Source organism: Equus przewalskii, chromosome 15, assembly GCF_037783145.1.
Source record: "Equus przewalskii isolate Varuska chromosome 15, EquPr2, whole genome shotgun sequence".
In the NCBI taxonomy this organism is placed as follows: domain Eukaryota; kingdom Metazoa; phylum Chordata; class Mammalia; order Perissodactyla; family Equidae; genus Equus; species Equus przewalskii.
Window position 1 is genome coordinate 43,055,417 of NC_091845.1, and position 12,910 is coordinate 43,068,326.

Below are 12,910 nucleotides of genomic sequence, written 5' to 3' on the forward strand. Positions count from 1 at the left end.
AGTCTCCAACTGTGACAGTGGATTCATGTCTCTCTCCTTGCAGTTCTATCAGTTTTTACCTCGTGTATTTTGATGCTCTGATGTTAGGCACATACACATTACACTTTTTATGTCTTCCTGGAGAACTCACCCCTTTATTATTATGTAACGCTCCTCTTTATTCCTGATAACTCTCCTTGCTCTGAAGTCTGCTCCGAAATTAGTATTGCTACTCCAGCTTCCTTTTGATTAATGTCACCATGGTTTATCTTTCTCCCTTCATCTACTTTAATCTAGTATGTGTCATATTTAAAGTGAGTTTCTTATCGACAGCATATAGGTGAGAAAGTGATCCACCCTGACAATGTCTTTCAATTGGTGCATTTAGACCACTGATGTTCAAAGTGAATGTGATGATTAATTTTATGTGTCAACTTGACTATATCACAGGGTGCCCAGATATCTGGCTAAAACATTACTTCTCAGTGTGTCTGTGAGGATGCGTCCTGATGAAATTAGCATTTGAATTAGTGGACTCAGTAACACAAGTGCCGTCTCCAATGTGGGTGGACATCATCCAATCCGTTGAGGGCCTGAATAGGATAAAAAGGTGAAGAGGAATCCAGCCCTTCCTTCCTGACTGCATAAGCCAGGACAGCAATTTTCTCGTGTCCCTGGTGCTCCTGGTTCTCAGGCCTTCAGACCCAGCCTGGAATCTACACCACCAGCTCCCCTGGTTCTCAGGCCTCTGGACTCTGACTGAATTGTATCACCAGCTTTCCTAGGTCTCCAACTTGCAGACAGCAGAGTGGGACTTCTCAGCCTCCATAATCGTGTGAGCCAATTCCTTATAATAAATCTCTTCCTACATACCAATACTGTTGGTTCTGTTTCTCTGGAGAACTCTAATACAATGATTATTGATTTCGCTGGATTAATATCTACCCTATTTGTTACTTTTTCTATTTGTTGCCCTATTCTTTGTTTCTATTTTTGTCTTCCACTCTATTTTCTGCCTTATGTGGTTTTAGTTGAACATTTTGATTCCATTTTCTCTCCTTTCTTAGCATACCTCTTTCCCTTTCTTTAGTGGTTGCCCTAGAGTTTGCAATATACATTTACAACTAATCCACATCCACTTTCAAATAACTATACAACACTATACCACTTTACATACAGTGTGAATACCTTATAATAACACAATAATCCTAACTCTTCCCTCCCATCCCTTCTATCACTGGTGGCATTCACTTCACTTACACATAAGCACGTATAAAGACACAAGTATACAGAATTGAATACATTGTTGCTATTATTTTAAAAAAATAACTGATCTGTTAGATCACTTAAGAATAAAAAAAACAAAAGTTTTTATTTTACTTTCACTTATTCCTTTTCCAATGCTCTTCCTTTTCTTTATATAGATCCTTTCTTTATGAAGATTCTGACCTCTATCATTTTCCTTCTCTCTAAAGAACTTCTTTTAACATTTCTTGTGAGGCAGGTCTACTGGCAACAAATTCCCTCAATTTTTGTTTGTCTGAAAAAGTCTTTATTTCTCCTTCACTTTTGAAGGATAATTTTGCAGGGTACAAAATTGTAGCTTGGTGGGTTTTTCTCTCAACACTTTAAATATTTCACTCCACTCTCTTCTTGCTTCCATGGTTTCTGAGGAGAAGCTGGACGCAATTCTTATCTGTGTTCCTCTATAGGTAAGATGTTTTTCCCCCTCTGGCTTCTTTTAGGATTTTTTCTTTATCTTTGATTTTCTGTAGGTTGATAATGATATGCCCTGGTATAGTTTTTTTTGGCATTTATCCTGCTTGGTGTTTTCTGAGCTTCCTGGATCTGTGGAGAGACCTTGCTCATTTGGTGTTTTGTTTCGTTTGTGACATATACTACTTACAGGTAGGGGTGGCCTTCAAGGAAAGGTATAGGGTGGTAGAGACAGATGCTAACATCTATTTCTCGCTTTCATTTTCACTGTAACTGCTTATCCAACCAGCCCAGTTGTGTAGTTGCTGTACAAGTGGCCTGGCAAATCCTCATCTGTCTATCTGTCTGTCTCATCTATCTCATGTCTTTAATCATCAAAACCAAAGCCTTCTAAACTTTATTCCAACTCTAGTTGTATCTTTGCACCCCACTGTCAATGTCCCACCACAGGCCGTCAACCAGGAGCAGGGAAGGCGGAACAGGCTGACTGCTGTCAAACAGGAGCACTGTCATGCCACCTGTAGGGAGAATCACTGGAAAATCATAAAAGGAAAAACAAAAAGCCAGGCTATTTTCTCAACAGGGCAGCAGCTTCAAGTCCCAGTCTAGGCAGCTGCTTCTCTCCACAGGGATGGACCTGGCCATACTGGCAGGAGGTGCCCACGCCAAGGCCTCTGGAACCAGTCTGCAAGGGCTTCAGCTCACATTATGTTCTTTCCGTTAGGTAATAAATTCCTAACTCCTTACCCTATTTGTCTAACTGAAATGCAGAGAGCAAATGCCTCAGCTGAAATATTCTCCTTCATGAATCAGCTCCTTCCCCAGGGCTCTTTAAGACTGACTGGGGAGTTCCAGTTCCCCTGGAAAAAAACAAAGACTGCTCAACCAATGAACAGACTTAATTCCAACACACTGCACTGTGAGAATACAGGCTTATAGGAAGAGCCTTCTGGGGCCACTGAAAATGGCCTTCCCTCCTATCCTGAGTACAAAGGCAAGTTGAGTAATCAAATGACAACATCTCTAAGACAGCCTTCTTAATGCTGATAAAACAAGGAAATCTTATGAAACACCAGGGAGAGGTTACAAATCAATTTCAAAACAAGAGTGCTAAGAAAGGTTGGCTAAGTACCAAAGTGGCCGCTAAGCCCCTGACCAGAGGGAGCTCAGCCTGGATCTCCTGGAGGGCAGGAAGCAAGGACTGGGCTCCCCAGGACTCAGCAAGACTCACCAGCCAGGGAGAAGCCCTGGGGCTGTACTTGGGGCACAGTGCATCCTCCTTTCTCCTCACCCAGAAGCACTCACTACACAACGCCAATTAACCTTTTTCTCTGTGTGTGTGATTCTTATTGTGAAAGCTCTACAGGGGAAAAAAATTTCACCAAAAACATATCATAAGCATTTCCTTTAAACCATTTTTCTGGTAGGTCCTTCTTACAGTGTGTCTGTTGTTGTTGTTTTGAACTCCTGCAGCAGGAGATGAACGAGTCTCCCTGGGGAGGCCCATGACCAGAGGCCTCTCCTTGGAGCAGATCTCTGGACCTGGCTGCCACTCACTAGACAAGGACCAGACTCTCCCAGGGGTCACTGAACGGAGTCTTGACTTACAGCTGAAGAACTCTGGCTATACCAAACCAGACCAGAAAGTAGAATTTAATTTTACATGTATAAATGTTGCCTTACATTCATCACAGTTAAGAAAAATATATACAAACTTTGGCTTAAAAGGAAAAGTAGAAACAAACGCTCCACAGCTGGGGGCTGAGGTGCAATCATCCCAGGAATCCGACTTTCTGCCTCTTGGGCCCCAGGCTCTCTTCCTTGTGGAGGATGTTCTGCAGGGAGGTGTGCAGCACCTTGCCCATGCGCTTGCCGGTCTGCAGGGCAGAGAAGGGACGGAAGAGCACATGCCACGTGTCAGGCACACACACTTTGACCGGGAAAAGCTTCCCTCTCTGCCAGCTGGCCACTCCAAAACTACACATTCCATCTGCCTTACAGGACTTTTATTTACTTAATCAAATCAATACAAAAGCAAACTCCAAACCCCAACAGCATTGTAGTTTCATTCTGGAAAAACCTCCACACTTGGGGCAAAAAAAAAAAAATGAAAAAAATATGCCGACCCCCAGGCAGCAAGCAGGAAGCAGCAAAGGCTGCCTCGGCCATTAACTCAAGCTTAGCATTCCTGCTGCCATTACAACAAGCAGCAAAACTGTCAACCAAACCTGGACTTGGGCACAGCCAAGTCCCACTGCACTGTAGTGAGAAGGCATAGGGAGACCGCAGAGAATCCAGAGTCTATCTGATAAAGGAACCGACGGGGCTGAGGACATGTTTGAACAAGCAGTTTCTAATTCACCTGCCACCAAATCTCTAAGCAGAACTGCTCAAAGGAGACCAAAGTCAATACCTGAATAGGGTCTTTGGTGTCACTGCCATACAGAGAGATGCTAAAGGCATGAAATGTTGGAAGGTCAAGAGGTTGGACAACCCACAGAATTTCTAATTGGCCCCTAAACAGCAGACACAAGGGGGCCCCTCAAAAAACCCCTAATATATAAACATCTTTCTTTATGAAACTGTTACTCCGTCTCTGGGCTCATGAATCACTTTAAGAAGTCTCCACCACAAGTCTCCACCTCAAAGTCTTCCATGTTCCCACAGCAGTTTTAATTCCACCGTGCCATGGGTTCCATTCTCAACACCGCCAGGGAGAAAGACAGCCAGGCCTAGATGGCCGCCCTAATCCTCTCAGTTATAGCTGTATTCTCCCCAGAGCTGGACGCCTCTCCCCTGACCCCTAACTAACATGGAAGAGGCTCCAAGTATTACCAAAAACTTGTATGAAAGAAGATCTCAGTCTGAAGGCTGGGAAGTGATCAGCTCTATGAAATGCAAAGTCAGGGTTACGGTCCAAAGTTTTTTTTTTTTTCAATCACAACATTAGAAAAAGAAAAAATGTCAAGTTGATCAAATGGGGGTTCTGATTATTCATTAAAAAGAAGGCAAGGAGAGACAATAAGAGGAGATGAGACAGACCGGACACCAGGACTTGAGAGGTCTGACCTAGACTTGCAGGAAAGAGACTGCAGAGGCCGGGGTGGCAGCCCGGACAACCACCACGAGGGTCTAGGCCTCCCCATGAGAGGTTTCGGGACTGCTGCCTCCCTGCGCAAGGCAAACACCGAGTCACAGCCACAGGGCTGTGGCCCCCTGCGCCGGGTCTGCAGAGCTCGTGCCAAGCCCCAGGGGAGGATGAAGCTCAGCTCACGGGACAGAGCTCTGGTTCTCCCCTCCCTCCACAGCAGCCAGAACCACCTGGCTTAGAAGGTTAGCATAGGTCAGCGGTGGAGAGGGGCGACCGTGAGGCACAAGTCTGGTGTGAATCACAGCGCCAGCATTTGTGAGCTGTGAGACGCAGGCAAGAGACTTATCCTCTATGCGCCTCAATTTCCTCGTCTGTAAAAATAAGGATGGTAACAAGAATTACCTCACAGGATGGTTGAGGATTAAACGATATCACATATTTAAAGCACTAAAAACAAGGTCTAACACATAATAAGCACACAATAAATTTAGTTATTATTTGTTTATTGGTTTGTTGTTTAGATACTGGAATTCTCATCAAATTCTCCCGGGGAGGTGGGGGAAGAGTCCCTTCTAAAACAAGATTTGAGAGCCACTTGTCCAGAGAGGCCTTGGGAGCACTTACAAAGCATTTTAAATGCTTTCGTTTAAAAAGATTAACCAATTAACCAACCCACCAGGAAGAACACGGTTGCCGTGCACAACTGGACACGTGAACTCAGTGCTAAAAGGAATACATAGAATAAGAACAATGTTTACCAAGAACTTAGGATGTATCGGACACTCTTGTCACGTGCCTGACCTCTGTCCCCACAGCACACTCAGCAGCAGCTACTACTACCATCATCATGCCCATTTTGCAGAGGAGTGAACTGTGGCCCAGAGCCAGGATTTGCAACCTGGGCGGTACGTCTTCAGAGCCCATGCTTGGGTCCTCAACACTACATACACTGCCCATTTTTGCTTTCAAATAAGATGATAAAAAGAGAAAAAAGGGCCAGCTCTGCTGGCCTGGTGGTCAAGTTCAGCATGTTCTGCTTCAGTGGCCTGGGTTTGGTTCTGGGGCACGGACCTACATCACTCTTCTGCCAGTGGCCATGCTGTTGTGGTGGCTCACATACAAAAAAAAGAGGAAGATTGGCAACAGCTGTTAGCTCAGGGCAACTCTTCCTCAGCAAAAAAAAAAAAAAAAGAAAGAAAGAAAGAAAGAAAAGAGAGAGAGAGAGAAAATAGACATCAAGTGTTTAGAGTCTTCAGCAAAAAGTCAGTTTCCAGGAATGAAGGAAGAGTGTAGATGGCAACTCTTTGCTTGCTGTTAAGCAATGAGTTCTGGGCATGTGTTGTGACATAGTGGTTAACTAACACACAAAAACCTGGGTCCAGCTAACTCTGTCCCTGACAATTCAGTCAGTCAGTCAGTTAGTCAGTCTCAAAGTCCTCAAAGACATCTGGAAAGTCAAGGTGGACACAGGGGAAGCTTGGTTTGGGAAGACATGGGTGAGCAGGACCCGGTCCCTGCCACGGAGGGGCTTCCAGGCCAGTGAGGGAGAACAGACATGTCAGCCAATCAGTACAGAGCAGCTGGAAAGCACCCTAGTGGTGCTGCCAGATGTGCCAAGGAGACCAGAGGGAGCAATCCATGCCCTGCGGCTGCCAGGAGGATTTCCCACCATGCCTACTCATCTCCATTTCAACACTTCCAAAGTCATCAAGAACGGGGAGACAGCCATCGTTCAGCCCCCTGGCTCTACCTGTGCTCACTTCCTTCAAGGGACAGGAAGCAGTCAGCCAGGAATTCGATTCCCTCATCGAATCACAGAAGCTTGGGATTTTGGAGTTACATGCAACTCTTCACATTATCAGCCCAACATTCTCATTTAGAAATGTCGAAACTTGGGATCAGAGAGGAAGAAGATAAGCACCTGTTACTGGCAGGTTCCTTACCTCACAGCCTACAGCACCCCTGCCACCACCCTCGGCTTGTTCAGCAGACATCCAGCTCACACCAGCTGTTCTCCAAGCTCCAAGTCTGGGCTCAAGGGTGTAAATGGGGAGAAGTCCCACAGTGTGACCAAGGGGACAGGAAGCAGCAAGCATTTCCAGCCAGGTCCCAACACGTGCGTCAGAACCAGAGCCTCACCTCCATCATCTCAAAGATGCTCTCTGGGTCCAGGCTGCCCTTCCCCACTTTCCTCATGCACGTCACGACTCCCTTACTCGTCACAGACACCAGCAAGCTGGCCAAGGAGCAGGCCTCCTCCTGGAGAGTAGCGTCCACCACGTGCCGATAGCCAATCTGCAAAGTCAGGAAAGCAGAGTGCATGTGTAAGTGACACATCCCAGATCCCCACCCTTGAGAGCCTTCTAAAGGGAACACCTACACCAGCAAAGAACCGGCATTGCCATTAAGATCTTATTTTAAATACTGCTCAGATGGAAAATATCTGAAGCAATGTAAATACGGGGTGTGGGAGGGCGGTTAGAACTATAATTCAGGGACCGTCCAAGTGAGAGGCTACCAAGGGCTTCCAACAGAAGGGCACAGGGAGAAATTCACATGGGAGGACACATGGATGTTCCACGATGACAAAGATGAATCAAGAGGGTCCATGCTAAGGGACATGCTCAAGAATGAGTCAAGTGCAGGCAGCTTTGGTCAGTCCCAACGCTTGACCATACCCAAGGTTCATGAAGTGATTTTAGCGGAATTAAACCTGACCTGTTCAGTCTTATTTTTATACAGGAAATCCTATGTGGAGTCAGCGACAATCTCAGCTAATACAGGCCTCTTTGCACAGCCTTGGGCAGTGCCAGTTACACATTAGCGCTGGCCAGATGTCAGGCTCTGCAGACCTCTGTGCTAATGTGAAAAACACACCTGACATATTAGATACCCAGGACCTCCTCCACCTCCCTCATTTCATAGATGTGGATAGTGGGCCCACAGAGGGGACAGTGTTTGCCTTTCAACCACCCTATCACTACTCAACCAGCCTAGACCCCATACAGTTGAGGGAATTAAAGGAAATATGCATCCAGGGTGTTTCAGTGAAATGCCTGGTATGTAGAAAGGAGCTTAACAAACTCTGGCTACTACTTCTACGAACCTACTCATGCGCTCCCAGGACTCCATCATATCTTCCAATTAAAAAGAGAAGAAAGAGGGGCCAGCCCAGTGGTGTAGTGGTTAAGTTCGCATGGTCCACTTTGGCGGCCCGGGGTTCACAGGTTTTGATCCTGGGTGCAGACCTACACACTGCTCATCAAGCCATGCTGTGGCAGCATCCCACATACAAAACAGACAAAGATTGGCACAGATGTGAGATCAGGGACAGTCTTCCTCAAGCAAAAAGGGAAGAGTGGCAACAGATGTTAACTCTGGGCCAACCTTCCTCACCGAAAAAAAAGAAAGAAAAGAAAGAGCTGATCATGCTAGTGGTTTCTAATATAACCAAATTATTGAATTTGGGTTAAAGCTACTTCCATATGGTTTGTGAAACTGTAACTTCTCAACTTATTAAGTAACCTCAATGGGTTGGGATTGAAGCAGACCCACAGGGAAGACCATCAGACATAAGTTCATACCTTGCACAGAGTGACGATACAGGGGACATTCTCCACACTTAGCCGGATGCAGTCATAAGGGTCATCAGACAGTTCAATGTCCTTCGACCCCTCTTCATCCTCCAGAACACGAACTCTTGGTATCCTGGAAGCCAAAGCACAATTAAAATTCCCACTTACTGAGAGGAAGAAAGATAACTTCTTTCTCTTGAGATTGAGAACAGGAGTCAGAATTCCTGTCTCACAAGATAAAGGCATACTATGCCTGTACTCCCTATAATCTCTGTCAAAGTGCACAGGGGGCACTGCAGAGCAGGGGGAAAAGGAGATCTTCTAAACAATGATGTTTGGTCACTCAAATATCCAAAATGAATCTCGATCCCTAACTCACACCATACACAAAATTCATAGCTAATGGACTGCACATGTAAGGTCAAAAATAAAACAATAAAGCCATTAGAAGAAAAACTAAGAATATTTTTATGACCTTGGAGTAGACAAAGATCTCTGGAGCATGACACAAAGTGCATACCATAAAGGGAAAAAACGATAGATTCAATTATATTATAGTTGAAAATACATATATACATGAAGATTATGAACTTCTGTTTGTCAAAAGACATCATTTAGAAACTAAAAGAAAATCCAGAGTGGAGAACATATTTGCAAACATGTGTACGTATGTATACATATATATATATAAACTGACATATTACATAAAGAATTCCTACCAAACAGAAGAGAAAGACAGACAACCCAATAGAAAAATGGGCAAAAGACTTGAACAGGGACTTCATAAAAGCGGCCGTTCATGTAGCCAATAAACACATGGAAAGATGCTCAACTCAAATATTCATCAGAGAATTGCACATTAAAACTACAATGTGATACCAAGACACATTCATCAGAATGGCTAATATAAAAAAGACAACAAATCCAAGAGTTAACAAAGATGTGGGGCAACCCAGAACTCTTACACAGTGCTGGTGGGAGTATCACTTAGTAAAAGCACTTTGCAAAACTATTTTGCAGTATCTACTAAAACTAAACACAGACATACCCTATGACCCAGAACTTTCACCCCTATCCAACAGAAGTGAGTAAATATGTGCACCAAAAGACATGTACAAAAATGTTGATGTCCAGCACTATTTGCAACAGCCCCAAACTGGAAACTATCCAGAATCTCACCAACAACAGAATGGATAAGTAAACTGTGGCATGCTCACACAATGGAACACCATACAGCAAAAAACAAACTATGACTACGGGCCACAATACAGAGGCCTCAAAACTTAATGCTCAGTACACAAGGCAGACACAAAAGAGAAAACATGGTGTGATTCCACTTATATCAAGTACAAAACCAATCTATTGTTTTAGGACAGTGGTTATCCTCAGTGAGTGTAGTGAGTGCATGGGGGTACAGGGTGCAAGGGCTTCTGCTAGGCTGGCAATGTTCTGTTTCTTGGGCTGGGTGCTGCAAATATATTTACCCTTATATTTAACCCTTAAATATATTTAACCCTTAAAGTCAATTCACTCCAGTCTAGGGTGGAGGAGCCAGGAAGGAAGAGGAGGTCCACCCAGCTACTATAATGGAAATAGTGTTGGTGCCTTTCCTTGTTCCTCTAACATAAGCCCCCTCTGATTCAGTCTTGCAGTCCATCCCTACACAAGCCAACACCCAGAGCAGAGGAGTTTCAGCCAGAGAATGTCCACAAGGACAAAGGAGTCCTGCTAGGGTCTGCCCTAGCTAAAGTCTCTATGTCAGGGGCCCCCAGGGTGTAAGTACTAAGTAAAATCCTATTTGAACAAGTCAGGTAACCAGTTTGAATTGTGGCATGTTAAAAAATAAGCGTACACACACACACATCTTCCCAGCCCTTTAGCCACAATATGGTTCGGCAGAAGGGATAGAGAATACCGTCTAGAGGACAACTTCCATCCTTCTAACGGGCCTTGACTGTTCAAAAGGTCTTGTCACATACCAAGGGGACGCAATGCCTCACAGAGTTCCCCTCCCTGCTGTCTGCAGGGCCACTCCTGTTCTGGGGATGGACATGGCCATGCCCACGACAGGTGTCCTCCCCAACCTGAGCAGCTGGGTTTCCCCTCCTGCTGTACAGTTTGCCCAACACCTCCCCCGCAGCCCAGCAGCCTCCCTGGTTCTACTCTCTCTTTTTGCCCTGGTGCCCATGGAAACCAGTTGGCAGACGGGGAGTAATTTCTGAGACTTGGGGTACAACAGATGGCAACTTCCCTTCTTCTCCAACAGAGCTGAGGCCCAGGCTGCTGCTGATGGCATCTAGTACTCGAGCCCCCGCAGTGGCCACGAGTCCCAGGCCTGCCCCTCGACTAGTCTCAGCCAGGAGTCTAGTGGCACAGCTAGAGGTGGGACTCCACAGCTTTCATTCTCAGTCAATATTCCATCCTGCAATTTATGGCCCGAATTTATTTGTTTGTTTTGTTTTAAATTATGCAGGTAGTCTAAACTTACCATAGAACAACTCTAAACTACAGATAAATGTCAAATTGCCCACAATATGAACACTGGAAAATAATAACAATGACCATTTTGGGATATATATATATACATTTCCAGACATATTAAATATAGGAATTACCAAAAGTAAAATAAAACAAAAAAACAGGATGAGAGGACTGTATTTATTGACTGGTTTTACATATAAACAACCTCCAGATAAGCTGCTATGTAGACTGCAATCCCTTACGTTGGGACATTCAGGTTGTTTCCAATTTCTCACTGTTACAAAGAAGCTGTGATGAACATCCTAGAATAATATCTTTGCTCACTTACCCAATTAATTCCTGAGAATATATCTCTAGAAGTTTCTAATCCTCATTATCTAATACCCCAGGATCCCCCATTACCACAACATAAGCTCTCTCATGGAATGAACACCTCTGCCCACATATTTATTTTCAAATGCTGCAAACTTTTCTCAAAGAACATGGTACACAGAAGGGGAAAAGGACATACAATCCAACAGTCAGAGGAAATGTCAACTCCAAAAAAAGCTTAGTGCCATGTCCCTTGCTGCAAAGCCTGTCTGGGAAGCTGAACCACAGTGGCACAGCCATTTCCTGCTCTTAACGTAACCAAAGAGCAGGCTGCTACCCTGCCTTGAGAACAATCGTGTGTCCAATCAAGGAATATATGAGCACCGCCATGCGCCAGGCACTGTTCATGGGCCTGGGGAGAGAGCAGAGCACCACGCAGGCCGAACCCTTTCCCCCAGGGAGCTCTCTCCAGGAACATATTTGGATAATGGACCTGTAGTTGGTTTCTACTCTTTTTCCGTCTCTGTAATTTTCTAATATTATTCTACAAGATACATGTTTACTTATGAAAACACCAATACAAAAAATAAATACAGAAATATAGGCATATATTTAGTTTTAACTTATGAAATCTCTGTTTTCTGAAGCTTAACATTAAATACCACCTTTTTTTTTTGAAGATTGGCACCCGAGCTAAGATCTGTTGCCAATCTTCTTTTTTTCCTTCTCTTTTCTTCTTCTCCTCCTCCCCAAACCCCCAGTACATAGCTGTACACTCTAGTTGTGAGTGCCTCTGGTTGTTCTATGTGGGACGCCACCTCAGCATGGCCTGATGAGCAGTGCCATGTCCGTCCCCAGGATCCAAACTGGTGAAACCCTGGGCCGCTGAAGCAAAGCATGCAAACTTAACTACCTGGCCACGGGGCCAGCCCCTAAATACCACCATTTTCAATGCTAAAACCTCTTATCTCCACCTCTGAGCTTTCAGTAGAAACATCCTCAGTGTTCCATCATAAGTGTTGGCTCAGGTTCCCCACAGGCCCATGGGGCTATGTCCAGGAAGACTTACCTTGTATTGAAGAGAGCAGCCTTTACAGCAATGGAAATGGCATCAAACAAATTTCCACCACATTCCAGTAGCTAAGGGAGACAGAACGAGGAGAGAAGCAGCAGCAAACATTATTTCTTACTCGAAGGATTATCCCAATTAAAGGATAGTGGTTCCTAAGAAATGCTAACCAAGGGCTTATAATACAAAGATAAGAACGTGTGGCTGCTCTCCTGGCTCAGTGACATGCACAGCATGTTCACTCTAATTGCAAGCACTGCCTTATCATGGCTGTGCTTACACAGGCCACACGTGTGGGGTCACAGTTGGCCCTGGCTGTCGTACCACCACTTGGAGTCCTCAGCTTGTGGTGGATCTCCTCTCACAGGCCCTCCAGCCAGTTGTGCCTGAACTGAAGGAGGAACTGATCACCTTTATTTTGCCCCAAAGTGCTCCCAGTCACACTGCAAACGTTACTCTCATCTTTGCTAACATATGCCCAGCCTCCAAACAAGTAAAAACTGGTGGCCATTGATGCTATAGCTCTACCAGGTTCACATTTATTAATATGGTTACCTGCTGTACGTAATTGCCAATGGACACTTGATGCTCAAACATCTAACACTCCATGTTTTACATTAAGTATGATAAAAACTAAGGTCTTCCATACAAGTTTTGCCCATGAGTGAAAGTGCTGACTGCACTTAC

General features: G+C 44.8%; 1 protein-coding gene across 1 annotated transcript in view; it reads right to left on the reverse strand.

Annotated features, from left to right (window-relative positions):
- Positions 1-3,306: 3,306 nt before the first annotated feature.
- EXOSC7 (exosome component 7) overlaps positions 3,307-12,910 on the reverse strand; it is a 31,939-nt gene continuing 22,335 nt past the window's right edge. Inside the window, exons 5-8 of the mRNA XM_008531303.2 lie at positions 12,224-12,294; positions 8,371-8,494; positions 6,926-7,081; positions 3,307-3,572 (exon numbers count right to left, since the gene is read on the reverse strand). Coding sequence (XP_008529525.2) covers positions 3,468-3,572; positions 6,926-7,081; positions 8,371-8,494; positions 12,224-12,294 — 456 coding nt within the window. The 3' untranslated portion in view covers positions 3,307-3,467. The remainder of the gene's footprint in view (positions 3,573-6,925; positions 7,082-8,370; positions 8,495-12,223; positions 12,295-12,910) is intronic.